General features: G+C 30.5%; 1 protein-coding gene across 2 annotated transcripts in view; it reads left to right on the forward strand.

Moving 5' to 3' along the window:
- LOC126747472 (scavenger receptor class B member 1-like) overlaps positions 1–22,076 on the forward strand; it is a 129,057-nt gene that overhangs the window by 74,403 nt on the left and 32,578 nt on the right. Inside the window, exons 2-3 of one of the 2 annotated variants that reach the window (XM_050456139.1) lie at positions 10,753–10,986; positions 21,929–22,020. In XM_050456139.1, coding sequence (XP_050312096.1) covers positions 10,836–10,986; positions 21,929–22,020 — 243 coding nt within the window. In that variant the 5' untranslated portion in view covers positions 10,753–10,835. The remainder of the gene's footprint in view (positions 1–10,752; positions 10,987–21,928; positions 22,021–22,076) is intronic. The other variant, XM_050456147.1, reaches the window with a different exon arrangement.

Consider the following 22,076-nt stretch of genomic DNA (forward strand, 5'->3'; position numbering starts at 1 on the left):
ATGGTCCAAGTACCAAAAAAAAATTTATAAATTTATATTAATTTTTAAATTAAAATGTTTCATATGCCTAAAAAATACATTAAGCCATTAATGATTTTGTCTTTTTTTTTGTAAACGTTCCTTGTTATTGCACAATGAATGTACTAAGTCACCAACGCTTGATAAAATAAAGCACTAAAGTTAATTTATCAATAATTTAATTATTATTAATACGATAAAATTATGTAAATTGTGAGCTGGCTTTTGAAAACTTCGACGTCAATTTTTGAACCCGTCCTAAATTTATTTTTCAAAAATTGATTAATTAATCGCTATTTACTGTTTTGTTTGTTTTGTTTGCCTTTTTATTTTCAATGCTAAAGTAATCGACCCTGAGAACAAAATGATGCTGATAGGGCGTCTTTATGTTATTATACAGTCGCGAACAACAGTATGGAAACATTTTTGAAATCTTTAATGTTGTATGTATAGGGTGGTGCAATTTCGACTGTTTTAACAGAAAACTCGTATTTTTCGAACAGATAGAAAAAAATTGACTTAGATGTCATGAGCTTAAATTTTGTAAAAAAAAATTTAAAGTTATCAAAATTTTACTATGCCAAACTGTTTGGCCGCTAGGAGGTATTTCTTGAATTTGGTCGATTTCGGTAATTAGCCATAACTTTTTTTGCTATTAAAGATAATTGACTTCTGAAAACACATTCTCAAAGTACTTTTTAATGATAAATATTTTTATACAGGATGTTTCATAAAGTTGATATTCCAAAAAATATTTTTTTCTTATGGAACACATTATTTTTTTATAAATTCTTAAAGCCCTTGAAATCCCCTTTTCAAAAATATACAACACCATATATCTCATTTTAGCTGTTTCCGATATTTCCGATATTACATTGTCATTTTTCCATTTTCCAAATCTTTTCATTTTTATAAAAGTAGGCTATGGAAAAGTTTACTTCATTTAGATTATAAATTTAATATTTTTCGACATATTATAAAAAAATAAAGCAATTAATAATAATTTCTTGGTATATTTACAGAATTTAATAATAATTAATTATAAAATAATAATATTACAAACTAGAACCATTTTGTTCAAAGTAGGTGTTTAAACTGAACACCTTCTCGAATACATAATAAACACCTTTTTCTTACTGATTTACAAGCGTTTATAAGCTCAAGAGGTCTAATAGCACAAAAAGCTTGCCTGGTCGCTACTTGCAACTCTTCCCGTATTTCGATACTTCTTCCTTTAAAAACTAAATCCTTTAATCTTCCCCATAAAAAACAATCTAACGGCGTTAGATCGCAAGACCTGATCCTGATTTAAAAAATCAGTCGTAATTCGTGCGTTGTGCGAAGGACAACCGTCTTGCTGATAATACGTGTTTCGACCCCTCGCCAATGGTAAATTTTCCAAAAATAGTGCAACATATGTTTGTAAAAAATTTACATAATCTTGGGCAGTCAAAATTTCATTAAAAAAATGAGGACCCAAAAATCTACCTCGAAAAATTCAAACCCAAATATTGAAAGATTATTATATATTCAACTAAAAGATTTGAAAAATGACATTGTAGTATCGGAAATATTGAAAACAGCTAAAATGAGATATGTGGGGTTATTTATATATTTTTGAAAAGAGGATTTCAAGGGCTTTAAGAAAAAACATACGTTTTATTTAACAAATTTAATCATAAAATAAATTCTAAACAAGGATTAGTTTAATAGTTTGTAGTAAATATCTTCACATCCACTACTATTATCATCTTCTTCATTAATGTTCATGTTATCAGGGTAAGTATTATCCAGAATACATTCATAGTAGTTTTTATTAGCTACAAGACGTAGTAACGGTAACAGTGATCTTAAATTCTCAGCTTTATTTGAAGCAAACGGAAGAGGTTCCTTGTAAAGCCTTTCCAGTTGGATGTTGCATGATAAATTTGCTTTGGCCACAATACTGCTTCTGAATGGGCCACTGTATGAATCCTTTAAAAAAAGTAAAGATGTTTGGTTAGTTATTTTCATAATCCTAATTTTTTTAATGTTGATACCTGGCTTTGGAGTTTTTAGGAAAAAGTTGCAGGTCGCAGTTTTTATATCAAAAAAATCGTATTGCTTCATTTTTATCAAATTAAATTGGTTAGGTTTCATTCTGGCATTGAAAATGATATTATCCCAATCCTCTGGTCTCTCGGCTCTCTCCAGGCGTCTTTTCTTTTTCTCTAGGCAAAATCCGAATCGTTTGGCAAAAAGAAATAACCCCTCATTGGAAATATGTATTCTACTGAATCAACGATTTTTAGAATATTGACCAAGGTGTATAAAAAATGAGCCATTACGTAATTTTTATTTTGCCCTGGGCAACCGACATTAAAAATAACCAAACTGCGGTGATGGATGTGGTTTTTAAGGAAATGCAGTAACATCGAAGTGACTTCATTGGCACCCTTTTTGGCATCATTTTCAAGATAAGTGTACATCCAAACATTATCAGTTCCAAGGTCATGTATAACAAAAACATTATACCAAAGTTGACGGCTATAAAAAACAGGGTTAGATGGTATGTGAGGAAAGGGCAAATTTTGCATAAAATCAAAACTAATACACATTACTTCTCCAGCTTTTGCTTTGATTTAAAATTTTTGTTTTAAGTCAAAAAAAGCTTCAACTTTACGAAGGTGTATCTCCTTTTCTAATTCTAATCTATTTCGTTCTTCTATGCTAAGATCTGTACGGTTTAGTTGCTGAGCAAGTTTGTCACATTCTGAACAAGTGTCAGATCTTGGAAATCCAAATTTAATGTTAAAATATGTCTTAAATACTTTCCAGTAACTTGTATATGGTATATTTATATTATAACATTGTATGAACATTCTATGCATATCCCTTAACGTAAGAGATTCTGGTAAATAGGAACAATTTGGATTTTTACGACGTGAATAATGCGAGCGTCTAGCGGAAAATGATTTTATATGGATTTTAATAAGTCCTGTAATGTGATCTATAGTTTTTGTTGGCCTATTTCCATGTATTCCTCTTTTGTCGTTGGGAGAAGCTCCAGTAGTCATAAGGGAATCATGAATTCGCCTTAAACGAGCATCTTTAATGCCTTATAGGCTGAGAAAGGCTTTCTTACACACTTTTATTTCAGATTCATCCACTCTTATTTTGTAAGTACAACTAGCACCGTGAGTTTTTTTTATTTTCAACGTCTTCTAATAATATGGTTCATTGATATGAGACCAGTTAAATGAGAATCTCGATTATTTTTGTCAGTCATATTATTAAACTGGGTAAGAATAGCAATAATTCTTTTTTCTTCAGCAACTTTGGAAAAACAGGAATTTTTCTCTTCACCACGAACTTTTAACTCTTTGATCACTGTCTCTATTTTCTACTCTTTCGTCTTTATTTTCTTTGGCTTTTTTGTAGGCCAATTAGTTAACACTTCTTCACGATCTTGCATTTTTTTAGTATAATTTTTGAGCAAGAAAACGCAAATTCGAACTTCCTGTCAAAAATCACAAGAACACGTCTGGTTTATAGACAAAACAATAACAAACTGACTAATAATTCGAGCGCTTCAGCGAGATTTTACGACAAAAAGCACACATGTCCTATCCTGTCGCCCGGACTAATGCTGTATTTGGTTGAAAAACAATGAACATGTGTGTTTTTTGCAGAATTATCGAATTTTCAATTAGCTCTATCTTGGTACTTGTGCCCTTTTTGTAGAATCTTATTTTAGAATATTAAAAACATCATATTTTTAAACTAGATGGTGCCACTAGCTCAATTTCATTGATTTTGGACATCTGCGGTTTTTGTAAAACACGCTTCAATTGAATTAAGGGTAACTTATATTCTTCCTTAAATTCGTTAATAATATCAAAATGGATTTTATTAAAATTGCTCGGTCTATTTTTGACGCCTTCCACTCTTAAATACATGTTACTCCTTCTTGTGTCAAGACTGTTTCTGAATTTTCTGTTTAAAGTCTTTATACTATGGTAATATTCAATAGACCACAAGTTATTAATATGGAGAAATAACTAAAGTAAATTTTATAAAAGAAAATGTACAACGCTTCCTGTATTTTATGAACAACAAAATACCAAAACACTATTATCATTCGCAAAAAAAAAAACAAATTTAATGTTTTATCACTAAAATTGCTGAGGTTTTGTTACAGGATTAATTACGCTTTAGACGGGATCTGGAGAATCCTAACTTTTATTCATTTGGTTAAAATATTTAAAAATGATCTTGTTCTAATTTTTTCTTTCAAAACTTTATAAGTACGAGACAACTGACCATACAGAGAACCCATGAAGCCGGCCTGATAGGTTCTTTTCTTTTCATCATTTAAATTTAACGGGGTTTCTGGAACCTATCAGATCTAGGGAGTTGTTCTTGTTGTTTAGAGACTTTTAAATCAAGACTTTCGAACAAACTCAACTCCCTAGAAATAGCCCCTGTAAACCGGTTAGTCTTGCCGGAATATTATTTATACCATAACAGTTTAACGAACATACACAGAATATACTGTGGGTCATAAATAAGGCAATTTTAAAAAATAGTGAAAAAAAAATGTTTCCACACTTTTGTTCGCTACTAATTAAATAATATTTTATTTACGACGTTTGAATATTTTTTATATTGAATCGCAGGTGGTAACAAGCAATGCATCAATAATAATCTTTAATTGAAGCTATTTTTAAGTTGTCCTCTTTTCCATATAAAAAGTTCAGTACAATACTGAGATACGATATTCCCAAGATAAACTTAATTTAAAACTAAAAAAGTAATTAAATAAATTTAAAAATAGCATTTTATCAGTTTTGAATAATTAAAACCTTGTCAACGAATATTCGTTAACAAAATTGTTGTACGAGAAGATTTTGTTCAAATGCTGTAGCAAATAATTTCTTTATGACCTTATAATTACTATAGTTAATCAACTATTTTATAATTTTAATTTTATAGCATTAAAACAATAATTAAGAGACACAGTATTATGAGATTACAAATTAGTAAGTAATAAAAAAATGGATTTAAGTATATCACTTCACTATACTGATCTAGAATACATAGGGTGATTGACGATCGATAGTACATTAGCAATGCTCTATAGGTCTAAAATATTTTCAACACTGCAGCGTTGCCGCTAATATAGAAAAATGGCAACATCTTCGATTTTTTAAATAGAACATCCTACATCTTTTTAGGTATTTTAATTCCATATTTCATTTTGAGTCTTTTTTAAGCATACTTGTCTATACCGATCTTTACTGGTTTTCGAAAAAATAAACTTTGGCGTGTTTTTTGTTAAAAACCAAAGGATAACTAATTGTCATTTCTCAGCTATTTAAGTTCCTTAAAAGCTCAAATTTTAAACATCACTTTAAAAGACTATCCTGATTAACTTTTTATAGCCTAAGTCAATCAGCATTATACAGGGCCGTGGAAAATTAAATTCAAATCTTTCATTTACTCTAATGATGAAAATTGATTTTTTTTTATGGAACCTCCTATATTTTAATTTGTATTTTAATGGACGGGGAAAATACATTTAATTTATATAGCATATTAATGTATTTAAGTAGTCGAGTTTTAGAAATAAATATATACAGGGTGGCCATTTGAAAACGAAACAGAGCCTATTTTGGGTCCCTCAGAACATTTGCGAAAAAATCCTCGGACCCGTCAATTTTTGATTCAAGGGGGAACCATTTTTTGCTAGTTTCGCCCCCCTGAGGGCAAAGCCCTAGCGGGGGTGACAAGGGCCCCCAAAATTTTAAATGGAACGGGGGGTCGAGTGATACCTTATTTTGAAGGTATTTTTATGTGGATTGTAACCCTAAAGTTTTAAATCGTTACTATTTGCCTAGTCGATACAGGGGCTAATAAAAGTTACAAAAAAATGTTAAAAAGTATAATTTTAAATAAAGGGCTTAAAGATAAAATCAATCAAGTAAATGTTCAAAATGTTGGCCTTTAACTTCCATACAATATTACAGGTTTTGTTCAAACCTTTCCCGTACATTTTGCAAAATTTCGGGGGTGATTTGACCACATTCATCAATTATTCTTTCTTGCAAATGGTCTAGCGATGTTGGCTGACTAGCATAAATTTTAGTTTTTAAATGGCCCCATAAAAAAAATCTAACGGGCTTAAGTCCGGGGAACGAGGAGGCCATTCAATAGCTCCTCTTCTTCCAATCCATTGTCCTCGAAACGTTTGGTCCAAATATTGACGAACCCTTGCAGCATAGTGGGGTGGCGCCCCATCTTGCTGAAATACTAGACGATTTTCGAAGTACTCGTTGTTATTTTCTAGTATCTTCACTAATACTGGATGAATTGTATTTTTTAATAACTCCAGGTACATCTCTCCTGTTAAATTGCCAGGTAAAAAAAAGGAGCCTACGATATGTTTACCAAAAATGCCAGCCCAAACATTTAATTTTTCAGGATGTTGTGTATGCACCTTACGAAATATTCTGGGATTTGAATCAGCCCAATAACGACAGTTGTGACGATTCACAGTACCGTTTAGGAAAAAGGAGCATTCGTCGGAAAAACATACATTAAATAGAAAGTGTGGATCATTGGCGGTTTGTTCAGATATAGTTTCACAAAATTGTACTCGCCTATCAAAATCGTCTTCATTTAGTTCTTGTACGAGATGTATTTTGTACGGATGAAACTTGTTTTTTTTTTAATATCTTCTGAATGCTGCTTCTCTTAATACCAGACACGGTTGATAACTTCCTTGTGCTCAGTGTAGGATCTTGCACAATATGGCCTAAAATAGCTACTTCTGAAGCTTCATTCACCACTGGATTATCCATTTCGCGCTTTTTATTAGCCACAGACCCAGTTTCCCTAAATTTTTGAACCAATTCCAAAATGTACTTGCGATGGACCTGTCGATTAGGGTGTTGTAGTGTGTTAAAGAGCTGGGCAGTTCTATTAGCATTTTCATTGTTCGCAAAGAAAAGAGAAATTATTTCAACTCTTTCAGCAAGTGAATAAACCATTATCACACTCAATGTTGTAACTAACTAACTTTAAAGAGCTATTTATTTGACACACTATGATCTGACAGCAGTAATTGACAACCACTATTAAACTTCAAAATGTTTCTATAATAACAGTCTCAACAATAACCAAGAGTTCCCTTGGCATAGATACCTACGAGTATTAAAAAAAAAAACACAGAAAGCACGGTTCACAATGTAGGAGAACACATTTTTTTGTATTTATTTAACTGCTAAATTTACAAGCATTTTTTTCATAGAAAATGTTGACATGTTCTAGTAACTTTTATTAGCCCCTTTATCGACTAGGCAAATAGTAACGATTTGAAACTTTAGGGTTATAATCCACATAAAAATACCTTCAAAATAAGGTATCACTCGACCCCCCGTTCCATTTAAAATTTTGGGGGCCCTTGTCACCCCTGCTAGGGCTTTGCCCTCGAGGGGGTGAAACTAGCAAAAAAATGGTTTCCCCTTGAATCAAAATTTGACGGGTCCGAGGATTTTTTCGCAAATGTTCTGAGGGACCCAAAATAGGCTCTGTTTCGTTTTCAAATGGCCACCCTGTATTTTCGTAAAATTTGATCTTTTTAGACATTTTTGTAAATTACTTAGTTACTTAGAAAATGTCATAATGGTGTAACATATGATTTTTTTGTTTTACTGTTTTTCAAAAAAATGTACAGGATTTCGAAAAAACAAGGAATTTTTTGAAGGTCAATTTTTCTTAAAATATCTTAAAAACCAGTAGAAATAAAGTTCTAAAAAGTTTTGCATATATTCCAAGAATAATTTGATTTGACACCTATTGTAAAAAATGAAGTAAACCGTTTTGAAAAAAAATTAAAAGAGTTTTAAACAGAAAAAATTAGTTTTTGAAGGAATCGATTTTTCATTTCAAGAAATTATAAAAAGTCCACAACTCAAAAACCAGTAAAAATTAAATTTTAAAAATCTATTATATACAAATTCCTGGACTAATTTAACTACACACCTATTTTAGCGTTTTTTAAAAGAACAAAAAAAATTTGAGAAAAATTTATTTTTTTTTTAAATTTAATGAAGTGCCCATATCTCAAAAACTAAAAAAAAAACAAAATCTGAAAATGTCTATACTTATTCCTGGGATCATTTAATTAGACACATACAATATTGGCCAAAAGAAAGTATTTTTTAATCATAACAAGAATAGAAAAAACCTATAATCCAGCTATGAAAATATATTTTGAAAAACTGAAAAACAATTATAATTATACATATAATTTGTTAAACTAATAAACTGTTCCGGGATAAATAATAAATAGAAATAATTATGCTGGACAAAAGTATATAGACAATAAACACAGTCCCTAATATATTACTTAACAAATCAAATTAAATACATTTTATTCTAGAAATGGGTATACAGAAATCCCTAGATCATTAACAATTAGTAAAATAGCCATTAGCTAGGTTTACAATGCGGGGATCTAATAGGTCCATGGATCAAATGATATGAGACTATTTTTATTTAGTACAGTCCTGTTTACAAGGATTGATTTTGGGGGTAGGATTATTTCTAGGATAAAAAATGTCAGTTGAACGGAGTTTATCAGTTTAGAAGAAGAATTATAGGATATAACCCTAAAATCATCAAGTGTTATTGATATTTAAAAATAAACTATTGATTTTTTTCACAAATCTTAAACTTGTCTTTTTTTTCCTCTTCTTCTTTATTTATATGTACAAAAATAAAAATCTGGTAAGCTAACATCTAATAAAATGTCAATCTTGTCATTTTGGTACTTGAAAATAGGTCCTAAGGTGTTTACACCGAAAAAATAGTTATTCGATTCCAGTATTAAATGTTTGAAACAGGCAAATTTCTATTTTTTTTAAGAAATATCAAATTTTAACAGATTGGTTCAGTTTATTCTTATGATACACCCTATACAGGGTGTCTCACGACGAATAGACGCGATCGATATCTCGGAAACTAATTTTTCAAAAATTTTGAAAATTTGGCAACATGGCACAGTCGATGGGGGCTACATAACTAAAATATTTTGACAGTTGTGACGTTTCCGGTTATACTGGAAGTAGGTGTCAACTTCGTTATTTTAAATGGAACACCCTGTATATTTTTACATTTTTGGCTTTTACGTGAAAGTATATTTTGTGTATAATGTCCTATACCTAAGTGTAACCGTTTTTGACATATTTTTAATTCCATATGAAAAACTATGTTTATAAGCCCTAACATGACAACCGTCATGCCCAACTAATCAACAATCCTTGAGCCGTGTTACTATACGGCTTTTAACATTAGTCCAAATTTAAACTGCCAATATTTCGGAAACTATCAATTTTTGAACTAGATAACCTTATACAAAGTTAACCTTATTTTTAATTATCTTTATGAAAAAATAATAAAAATAGGGGGTTTCCATTTAAAAAAATTGACTTTTAATGATTTTTTCATTTTAATTTTTAATGCTAGTTTTTGACCCCCCTGTATCTTTTTTTAGCCAAATATTAAAAAAGTCTTTTAAAGTGGTCCTTCCTTTAAAATAAAACCAAAACTAACCAATAAATAAAGGCTACTAAAAGGGAGTAATCGGTAATTATGTTAGGGCTTATAAACATAGTTTTTTACATGAAATTAAAAATATGTCAAAAACGGTTACACTTAGGTATAGGACATTATACACAAAATATACTTAGAATTTCACGTAAAAGCCAAAAATGTAAAAATATACAGGGTGTTCAGTGGAAAGAAAATTCCAAAACTTTCTATACATATTCATGTAGTAATTTAACTTAACAACCGTTTCAGCATCATTCTAAAAATTTCCTTTTTATTTACTTTTACATATAAGTAACGAAGTATTTGGTAGTATAAATAAGCTTTTTTTTATCCATTAAGTTTATTATGTAACGTAATGATAAAACTATAACCAAAAATATTACTGTCATTTATTAATCCATTGTGATATTTTCATAGCTATAACTAAGTAATTTACAAAATAAAAATATTTAAAATTATCAAATTTCATGAAAATAAGTATTTATTTCTAAAACTAGGTATAGGAATGAGTATATATTAAATGAAATGTATTTTAACTGTCTATTAGAAAATAAAATAAAATATAATGTGTTCCATTAAAAAAAATTACTTTTCGCCATTTTGGTAAATAAAAAATTTTAATTTAATTTTCAACGTCCCTGTATAATCAGCATTATAAGTTGATGTTTAAAATTTAATTTTTTTAGGAACTTAAATAGCTGAGAAATAAACAATTAGGTATCCCTTGATTTTTAACCAAAAACACGCTAAAATATTTATTTTTTTGCGAAAACCGCACCAGGTACGTATATAGGCAAGTATGATTAAAAAAGACTCAAAATGACACAGGGCATCAAAATATCTAAAAGGGTTAAAAAATCAAAGGTGTTGCCATTTTTCTCTATAAGCGGCAACACTGCAGTGGTAAAAATATTTTAGACCGATAGAGCATTGTCTATTACCATAGTTACCAAATTTTCAGAAAAATATTACGTTCCGTTTTTCATATACGGCTAACGTACCATCGATAATTAATCACCCTGTGTATCTGCTGCAACCCAAAAATTACAACGTTATTAAGTTATATTTACCAGCTCACAATTTACTTATAACAAATATACTCGCATTACACAAGAAAAAAAAATTTAACCGTTTTAGCTTTCGTCCAAAAAACATTGAATATCTGGATATCTTAATTTGGTTCGGCCTCAACATCAGCCAAAGTAAAAAGTCAAGAAAAGATGAAGGACTATAACATGATTTGGCGAGGTTTCTTCGGTAGAACGTACGATACCGTAGAAACCTCGGACGCAAAACGAGAAAAAAGTGAAAAAACCAAGAAGCGGCAACAAGAGCAGGATACGAGAAATAGAAAATGCGAAGAAAGGAGAAGTGAGTTAAAAAATAAATGATTAGTAGTTTGATTATATTAGTAACATGATATTTGGTATCCTAATTAATTAATAAAAAACAGGAAAAACCAATTTTTCTTATAATTAATTTCTTCAAACGTCATGGTTTCCTAATCGCACTAATTGAAACATTGCATTTAATTAAAAACGTATTTTTTATTCCTTAAAAGCTGCTACTAAAGTTATTTACCAGGTCTTAGATAGAGTTGATCATGTATTGCAAGCATTTGGAGTCAGTTACTCGTATCTGATTTCAGGCAATTAAAATCATAATTCGCATTTCTTTCAGGCAATTGACAAGGCTTTTTCTGTTATAATTTATTTGTTTACAATTATATTCATTCAGTTTGCGGATAATTCAACAATTTTATGGCATGACACGAGTGCGATGAATCTGAATACCACAGTTAACAGAGATATTGTTGAAATCAAGAAATGGTGTGATTCCAACAAACTGTGTTTAAACATTTCAAAAACTAGTGTTATGAATTTTAAATGCAATTTAAATAATGTGTTTTTGGAAAATCACTTAACTTAGACGAAAATAAATTTTTAGATTTATTTATTGATAATACACTAAAATTTGAGGGCCTATGGTTATGGTTATGGTTAAGGTTATGCTCTTAAAGTGGTCGCAGGAGAGGTTGATTTTGACATGGCGAGAAATGTTTATTTTTCTTTAATTGAGTCCCATTTAAGGTATGGTTTGTGTTTCTGGGGTGCATGCACACATTACTTATTTAATAGTGTTTTTGTTTTGCAAAAGCGAGCGATCCGACGTCTGTGTAATGTGAGTATAAGAGAGTCTTGCAAACAGCTATTTATCACTCATATAAAATCCTAAGCCTTCCTGCCTTATTTATATTAGAATCTGTTTGTCTCGTTCATAAAAAATTTAGAAATGTGAACACAACTAATAGGCATGAATATAGCAGTCGACGAGCTAATGATGTGTTCTTGCCTATGCCTACAAGTTCACTGATCAAATGAACTTTTATATTTGATGGTAAAAAACTCTTTAATATCGTCCTGCAGATTTAGCTAAATTACTGAATTTTTGTCGTATAGATTTTAGTCATTTTTACTTTTTTCTTGCAGGACTTTAGGTATATTCTTTGTATTTTTTACACCATTTCATTTCGCCTAATTTATTTCTGTGGTTCATACAGTTTTACATTTAATAAAATTGTATATTTCGGGAGTGAATAATATCTGTTTGTGTTATACATATTGATACTCTTGACATTACATTAGTTTTGTATGTTTTGGTTCAGAGTCTTGGAGGAGTATTTCTGAAGAATGGGGATGTTATTGGTTTTACCGGTATAGGTAAACCATATTCATGGAAGCAGAATGCCTTTAGGATGATGGACCATAGCACGCTAAAAAAAAATTTTGGGCGTCGAAAGTGTGCACCCCCTTAGTTTACCCCTTAAAATTAGTTTTACACCTTTTCTAAGATAAAGAGTAAATAAACCGCCTAAAATAACGGGGGTATTCCAAATTTCGTTAAATTTGATGCAAAACTGTAGACACAGTTTTAAAAAATCGATTCTTTTTACACTTCTTGCGATAGCTGTAGCTTGAAGGGGGTGCATTTTAGGACCCATGTTTATAGGAAAAAAAAGTCTTATTTTGACCTCAGGAATACGTCCTTAAAATATATGTAGTGAATTTTGAAACACCCTGTATAATGGTCCATACTACCCGAATATTTAGAATATTTTATTAATTTTTTTTCCGTTTAAACATTTCTTGTATCCTTGCACTTTCTGGAAAGCTCAACTATTGCAATAATTTTTTATTTTATTCCAGATACTCGACGTAATCTAAAAATTTGTCTTGCTTTCTAAGAAATAATTATATGTTTTTTCCTTTGAATAGAGCGAATGCATAAATTAAGTACTATAAGTAATAAACAACATAATAAAATAACTTTAAATAAATCCGACTAATCCGGGTAGAGCTATTAAATATTACAAAACATTGCCTTGTTTTTGAGTGCGAATTAAAAAATATCCTTTTCGGTAATCGTACCGTTTGTTTTATAATTTATATTTAGATTGTTTGTGTCTCAGATTAAAAAAAAAATGTTGATATCATTACGTCATTTATAAAAAAAATACAAAGTAAACTTCCATTATTTTCTAATAAATGTGGAAGCGTTTATTTTAATATAAACGGCATTTTTAGTTTCCTTTTTTTTTTTTAATGAAATTAAATTAGCATATCTATCGTTTCTCGGGCTTTTAATGCTAATTTCGATTTGCAAATGATAAAAAACCTGGTTATTTGTTCTAAAAACCATACGCTTTATTTATCTCCAACTAGAAGCGAAAATAAGAAATTAATTATCAATATAAATGTTGCCAAAAATTTATAAATTATCATATTGGTGCGTGTATTATTTTCTGATTTATATTACTGCCAAGAGCTCAGGGTTAGTTTATAGTTGGCCTTTGGCATAATCAATTAAGCTTGTCTATTTATTTTAATGTTATAATTAATTTGCATATTTAGAAAACCGTCAAATTATTATCCAGAATTGACATTTTTGTCTAAGGAAGCTATTAAAATGATTAATTAATATTAACTTTGCTTATTTAATAAGTCAGTTATCAATGTTCATTGCAATAAGTCAAATGATTTTTATGGATTTTATTTTTCTTATACAATTTTGAATATATACTAGATGAATCCCTAGAATTGTAAAAATACATTTTATATAGACACACCTTTCCATTGGTAAAATACGTGTTTGAGTTCTAAACAGCTTAATTATGAGTAATCTAACAAGCGCATAATATTACAGTTTAATATTTTTAGATTGTCTCAATTTGGTAAAGTTGTATGAAACCCGCTATTTTAGTACTAATATATTGTTTTGCTTATAGCAGCTTAGAGCATACAGAAATCTCCTTTCTAAAGATTTGTTTTTAAAATTAAATTCTCACTTACCTTCACCCAAAATCCCTTAATTACGTATCGTCTGCATAACCTATAATTTAAGGAAATATACTTTAATTAGTACTTCACCAGCTAGTATTGTTTCGACAATTACATTCTCGTTTTCGTCGGACAAGTCTTTTAAACAGGTAGATTGCGTGCAAAATACAAATAATTTTTTTTATAAGTAAAACATTAACAACTGAATAGTAGGATTCAAAAGATAATCTTTTTGATCCACCTCCATCCAGATTCGGTACGTCATTAATTCCATCAGTTGATCATAAATCAAGACGAGACTCGGCAGTTCGTTATTAATTAATAAATTGAGGACAACAGTGATGGTTGTTACAAATTTACAAATGTCTACGTAACAACTTTTCCGATAGAGCGCACTGTTTCGCCCCGTCGTAGAATCATTATTTTTAAGAAAGTAAAGAGATCTATTGGTAACAATGAGAATAATAAAGTCTCTACAAGCACCTTTATGTGACTAAATTGTTAGGATTTTGAAACCGAATTATTTAAAAGAGATAAGAATGTATGACAAAAAAAGGAAAAAACGAAAAAAAAATTTGCTATCAACAGGATTTACTCATAGCATAAAACGCAACTTGATGAATTTTATTTTTTTAACCAAATTTCGGTAATTTATAAAATATCCAGTTTGATTGTTGAGCAGTTTATAATAATGTCACTTTGTGGAAAGAAATTTCCCTTTTAAACAGAAAGCTATAAATAAATAATAGAAATACAGTAATAATCAATGAAAAAACATGATATCCTAATCAAATAAATAATTTAAAAACAATTTTAAGAAAAACCTGATAATCTTGACATGTGCTCGATTGATTTTTTTACTTCCTAGGTACCGGGTTTTTTCGCACCAACATCTGTGCCTTATTATAATTTTCGAGTAATCGTTAATTCGAATTTCGGACCAATTATTGTCAACTTCATGTTATACGCTGACATTGGATATATTTTTGGCTTCAGTGATAAGTGGTAGTTTTTTTCTTATGCACATTTTTTTTAAGGTTACATCCGCAATTCTTTAAATTGGTTTTTTAGTACAGTTAAGTTAGTCAAGGATAAACAGGCAATAACAATAACATTTAACTGGTTCGTATAGTGTCCAAAATTATTATTTTTTTAATGTTTTTTTTTTGTGTTTTGGTTCGTGTAAGTATTTTAGTAGTTCTAAATTGCCAGTATCTGAATTAACCTTTTATTTTGTAAAAATTGGTTCTTAAAATAGCTTCTTCTGAAAGTCAGATTTTCTTTTTATTTTCGTTAATATAAAAAGTCAAGATTTTTTAGTGCCTGTTTCTTTGAAACCTACGTAATCACCGTTAAAAAATTTTTTTCGATTCTTAAAGATCGCGTTTGATGTTTATCGAACACATTTTTCCATAATTTTTTTTAATTGATCGTTTGCATTTACTTCATTTCAACCGTCATATGAAGACTGCATAAGTCCACTTTTTGTGAGGTTAGGTGTGGTGTTGCCAGTTCTGTCGTCTACTGCGTTTTGTCACTCTGCAGCTTCAGCCTTGTCCCAGTGTGGCTGACTCATGACATGAGTGCCTTCTCTAAAGTGGTGAATTCACTCGATATTTTTTAGTCACGTGAAATGTTAGGTGTTATGCGTAAAATAAATTCACAAAAACTGTTTTTACCTTTTCTTGTAACTAAATCTGTATATCATATCACAAACATACCGAAGACACCCATAATGTATTATTATTTTGGTAATTTTTAGATTTTGGTCCGAATTAAAAATAATACGATTCCGCAGTTTAGCGGCTTTTGTCAAATTTGGCGTATTTTCACCGGTTTTCTTTTTTAAATAGCTTAATTTTATCTGGAAAAAAATAATAAAGTGGCGGAAGGTGTATTTTGCAAATAGTTTCTTTATAAACAATGTAAAGTACTCACAAATAGAGGTAAACTGATTTATTTAAATTTTTTGCTGTTTTCAATTCAATCACAGACGCTATCTGTCAAACGGGTTGTCGACTCTCGAAGTATATGTGCAGTGTTTTGGTTTGTTCCGTTTCTCTATTACCGCAAGGGGAACATAAGGCGCTGCTCACAGACCATAGATATACCCAACCCAATTCGATCCAACCCAACTCCCAACAACAAATATGTCCCAAAAACTCAATGTCCAGTCATGGCCTGCATAACATGGTAATCGACATGTCCCCACTTGCGTGAAGACCAGGCTTTTAGGTCCCTAACTAAAGTCTTTGCCCACTCGTTATATTGTTCCCATGAGCTTTGCCACTTCCTGAAAAGTTCCTCTCGGATTTCTCCACTTTGTTCCTTTCCTCTTTTTTGGATTTCCATCCTTTCAAAAACTGACAAGCTTATGGGTGGTGTCCCTGCTATCGCCAGAACCGCGTCAGTACTCACTGTTCGATAGGCAGAAGTGATCATGATTGATAACCTTCTATTTACCGATTCTAACATGTTTCCATATTTTTTTATTTTCATAGCGTCCCCCCCCAAACAGATGCCACATACAGAATTGCAGAGATTACCGTTGTCCTGAGAAGTAACCTCTTCGAGGTTTTAGGGCCACCTGTCTTAGTCATGAGACCTGTTAGCAGATTTTTCATATTGTTGGCCTTTTCAGTGATTTTACGGATGTGGATTTCATTTTCAAGTCTTTATCCAAGAAAACCCCCAAATATTTTGCACACATCGTACTATTAATAATTGTTTATTCGATTTGAATTGATATATTCTGGACTTTTCTTCGGCCTTCAATAACCACGATCTCTGTCTTGCTTGCTTCCACCATGAGTCCCATATCGTACAAAAGCGTTATAACTTTATTAACCACGAACTGAGCTTTGTCTTCCAGGTATATTTTATTTTCTGCTTGCACTACGATCGCCAAATCATCTGCGTACGCTAACAAACTGACTCCGCACTCGATTTCTAACCTCAGGATTAAGTCATAGAAGATGTTCCATAAAAGAGGGCCCAGAACCCAACCCAACCCAACCCAATTCAACCCAACCCAACTCAATCCTGGTTGGGTTGGGTTTGGATTGGATTGGATTGGATTGGATTGGATTGGATTGGATTGGATTGGATTGGATTGGATTGGATTGGATTGGATTGGATTGGATTGGATTGGATTGGATTGGATTGGATTGGATTGGATTGGATTGGATTGGATTGGATTGGATTGGATTGGATTGGATTGGATTGGGTTGGGTTGGGTTGGATTGGATCTTAAATTGCTCAAGCACCGCTCATCAAATTTTGCGTATTTTTACAATTTTTTTTTAAATGGCCTAATTTTACCCAAAAAAAAAAGTGGCGGAATGATACGATATAATTCGCCGCGAACATGTGAATTTTGATAGAACTTAAAAAAAAAGAAATTTTAAAAATGATGTACTCCTAAAAATAAATTTTCAATTCAAACGAATTTGTGTTTATTACACGTAATTGACATTTTAAGTGATATGTAATGAAACTAGTGTATAATATTATGATTATACACTAGTTTCATTCATATTTTTTTATGTTATGATAATGAATGACTAAAAAAATACAGAGTGAATTCTCCACTTTAGAGAAAGCACTCATGAGTCAGCCAGACTGGAGACAAGGCTTCAGCTGCAGAGTGACAAAACGCAGTCGACAACAAAACTGGCAACACCACACCTAACCTTACCTTAGTTGTCACCTATTTGTTGACAAAACTAATGGTATACAAGTTTATGCTAATGATTAATCGCGTCCTATAGTAAGTGATTTAGTGCGTGATAACACCCTCTTCGTGATAAAATTTGGCTTTCCGCCACTCTTAGTGGAAAATATATAAATAGAAATCTACATACTTTGCAAAAAATCTGATGACTTAATTATGTCTCAAGTGTATAACAAACCTTTTGATACCTAAACATTATATAAACTATATTGCAAAACGAAAACGTTAACATACATGTAATTATGTTAACATATAATAAGAAACAACATGTACATATATTCTTAATCATAAGAAATAGGAACTAAAAATGCAAATCCGAAATATGCTAAATTTTCTGACCTAATACTAAATATTTATTCTATAATGAAGAAAAATAGTACATCATACGAAGATGTTACTATTTAGTGATAGAAAATTTTTTAAATTTGTTCATAAAATTAAAAACTTTCCTCTTTGTGGGGTTAATTTTTTTAGATTTTGATCCGAAATCTGGATGAATGTTTAAAAACATTCTTTGTATTAATTCCAACACCGTTGTTATTTCTTTTGGATACTGCAAATTATAAATAAAGTAAATAGCCATGCACACTTTAAAAGAATCTTAAAAGGTCTCATATGTGTCGAGATTCAGCGATTCCTTTTCGCAGTATACAAAATACGTGGATGAAAGCTCTGCATTTGAATCTAAAAAAGATTTATAGATTCATTATAATCATCAAGATCACATTTATAGATTTACACATTAAAACAAAACAATAAAAAATGCTTACCATTAATTTCAATAATGCAGGGTAACTTGTCGAAATCAGAAAAACCTTCTATCATTGTGTTAAGAGTTTTGTCACATAAAAAATATTTGAATTGCAATCTAAGATACATATTCGATAATATTTTTAATCCTAATTCCTTCAGTTCATCCTTGTTAGACAAATTATTAGAATTTTCAATTAAATTATTTTTTTTTGTAGTAACTATATTTTCTTGTTCTCAATAATATTATACCAGAATGAAGCTCATAATGTTTTCTACATGCATGGGATCTCATGCTATTAATGTTTTTAAATTCAAAATCATAATTACAAATATGTCTTTAAGGACAATAAATTGTTAATCAATTTTTTATATGTTTATATCCATACATGAAAATTTCTTTTATATTTGTAGTGAAATAGTTGCAAGATTTTAAAGGACAACATATAACTTCGTACATTTTATTAACTATTTGATTTTGATTTAAATGATGTTGTCTGTAAATATGCTGCTTAAAGCCAATATATGTTTTAAATATCATATTGCATCCGTAATGCACACAATAAAATACAACAGTCCAGTTACGGTATAAGTACTGGTGCAGTTCGTACTTTCTGTGTGTGCAACACTTAAATGCACAAATTTTGCATTGCATCATTATAAGAAAGAATATTTTACTCACTTTAAACTGCCGGTTTACCTGTCACACCCGTTACTACGCTTCAATGTATACTATGGCACAACACGACACACTAAATTAAAGAAAAATGGGAGAATAAATAATGCCAGTTTGATGGACGAAAGACTGAACGAGAAATAAAGTAAAACAATATGGCGAAGTTGGCAAGTTTATCATGGGGGCGCTAGTAGTTTTGTTGTTAGTGATTTCACACCATCTGTACTGTAATTTTACATATGAAATTATGTAAAATGTTATTACGTAATATACCATGTAAAAATATAAGTAAATAATATATGTTGTAATTTTTATTGCAGTATTTGTTGTGTAAATTATTTTTTCACATTGTTTATCTAGGGAAACTTCACTTTATATTGTAGATTTTATGTGTAAATAAAAAAATACAGAATATCATCTGTAAATTCTAATGACGTTGAAATTTTACCCAATACAATATGTAAAAATATTATGACATTAAATGTAACGTAAAATATACAGAATTTATCAGTTATTATTACCGTCATTTCTACCAGTATGGCACCTTTTTTTTCTGTACTTCCACCATCTTCGTTATCATTACCACCTTCAGATTCATCGCTCTTTGAATCGGCTGATTCTAATTCATAGTCACTATCGGTATTCGATTCATCTTCACTCATATCGGCAGATTGAGTTTTAGGTTGATCTGCCCATTCAATATTCGGATTTGTATTCTCATCGAGCTCCTCGGCCATATTTTTCATATCGTGATAAATGGGACTTGTAGACAAAACATTAGCGGATGTAAAGTTTAAAAACGGATCGTTACAAAAGGGTACTTCTTCCACTATAACGTTTGCCTGTTCCTCAAAAATAACATCATTGCTAAAAGCTTCTGTAATATTGGCATCATAAATACTATGAGCTTCCAAGGGGATCACAGGAGCATAGTCAAAACCAGTCTCAGTCTCGACCACTTTATTATATTCGGTCTCTATTATACTATTTATATCACTAGCATCTAGATTTTTATCATAAATATTACTATGGTCTTATTATTTTCTGTAATACTCTTAATATTACTTTTATTATTCTGTAGTAGCAGCATTATTTTTTTACTTCTGGTACTCACCTGCAACAAAAAAAATGGCATAAACGCCAAAAATCGATCGCCATTTTTAGCTACTAAAAATATTATTTAAAACGTTCATTAATATAAAAAGAATTGTTAAGAGCACAAGTACTAAGCTACTATAAAAAAAAAAAAGCTGTTAATAAATGTCATTTTTAAAAAAGAAATCTGCATAAGAATGACATAGAGCGATGGCGTTTGTGCCAAACAAATTTCAAATAGGCACAAACACCTCATTAGTTTTTTAAGAAATACTGTTTTTATGCCGTAAAAGTCTATACAGATTTAAAATATCGCATTGGTAAGTGATATCACGTTACATATAAAAAGAAATATTAAAAAATACATACCTTTCTATCAATACCGGACCGAACTTCACACCATGTTATTCTTACGGGCGCTTGGCGATTATGACGATCGGTTGCTAAGGGACGTGATCAAATGGCGGTTGTGAACATTTTTAATCGGGTTTGTGGCAACTGAGGTTTGTTTGCGGTTATGCCGACTGAACTGTTCGATGCGGAATTGAAAATCCTATTCAATTGTGTATCTAACTCAAAAGTGAACATTTTGGCGTTTATGCCGTTCTGGCTTGGCAGCGTCGACTTCTAGATCAATGGATTGTTCTTGTGCTTCTGATATTTTCTTTAATTCCTTACTAAGACTTTCTATACATTGTTTAAGTTCCAATTGAGATATTTTCGTTGCACGCACTCGTTCATCTAATTGATCAACTGTTGGTTTAATAAGGCCCATAATCCCTTCGGCTATCGTATCTCTAGTGGGATTTTCACAAAAATTGTTTGTGTTTTCATCATTTAATCAAGTATTTTTCGAATAGCCGTCCATGTTTTGTTTACAAATTTTGAGGATCCTCTCAAAATGACAAATGTCACTAGTACCCAGTAAAATGAGTAACTCATTATGAATTCGTCACAACAATACAGATTTTACTTAATAGTAATCTCGTCGGCAAAAATTGTCAATTTTCCAGAAATAAAGATGAGAAGAAAATCACTGATCTAAATTATAAACAAAATGGGGTCATATAGTGCTGTTAAATGATACAATGCTCTTGTTTCTAATAAGTAACTTAGGGCTAAATACAAGCAATTTCCTCTGAGGAATTCCTAATTTCCTCCTAAGTAATTTTTTAGTTTGTTTCTTGACCTTTCAATCACGTATTGTTATTATAATATTTTGAAATTTTCAAATGCGAAAAATGAGCTTGAAGTGAACTTAAAAATGTTGCTCAATTCATTCATATTCCGTAAAATCCTAAAACAAGAAATTCCGTTAACCAAGCAGTTTATAGAAGATATGCAAATGAGTCTCATAAATATTTTATAAGAATGAAAAAATTACTCATTGTCCAATTTGAAAAATTAATGACTGTATTAAAATCTGACACTATATGGAAATAAATGCGATGTATATTTTCGTAGAATAAATTATTTAGTCGTTTAGATTTATTGATACACCTGTATGCGTAATTTTTATCACGTTTTTTATCAATCTTTATTATTAGTTTAATCACCCTTGTACCTTGAATATCCGCTTTAATGAAGGAAAACTACTAAACGTTTACAAAAATGTATAATTTCTTATAGTATCAATCGAATGATTAATAGAGTGGCATTGAAATATTACTAGACTTTTAAATTATAAATGTAAATTTACGCAAATAAATATTTTTTTTATAGGTGCTCTAACATATGCTCTCTTCGGCGTTGGATCACTTCTTTCCGCCCTTTTTATTATAATTGTCGATCCTTATAATATGCTGTACGAGTGGGTAAGTCGGGTATATTCAAATATAAAGACATTAAAAAGATTTTGAAAAAAATTAAA

This window comes from Anthonomus grandis, chromosome 2 (assembly GCF_022605725.1).
Source record: "Anthonomus grandis grandis chromosome 2, icAntGran1.3, whole genome shotgun sequence".
In the NCBI taxonomy this organism is placed as follows: domain Eukaryota; kingdom Metazoa; phylum Arthropoda; class Insecta; order Coleoptera; family Curculionidae; genus Anthonomus; species Anthonomus grandis.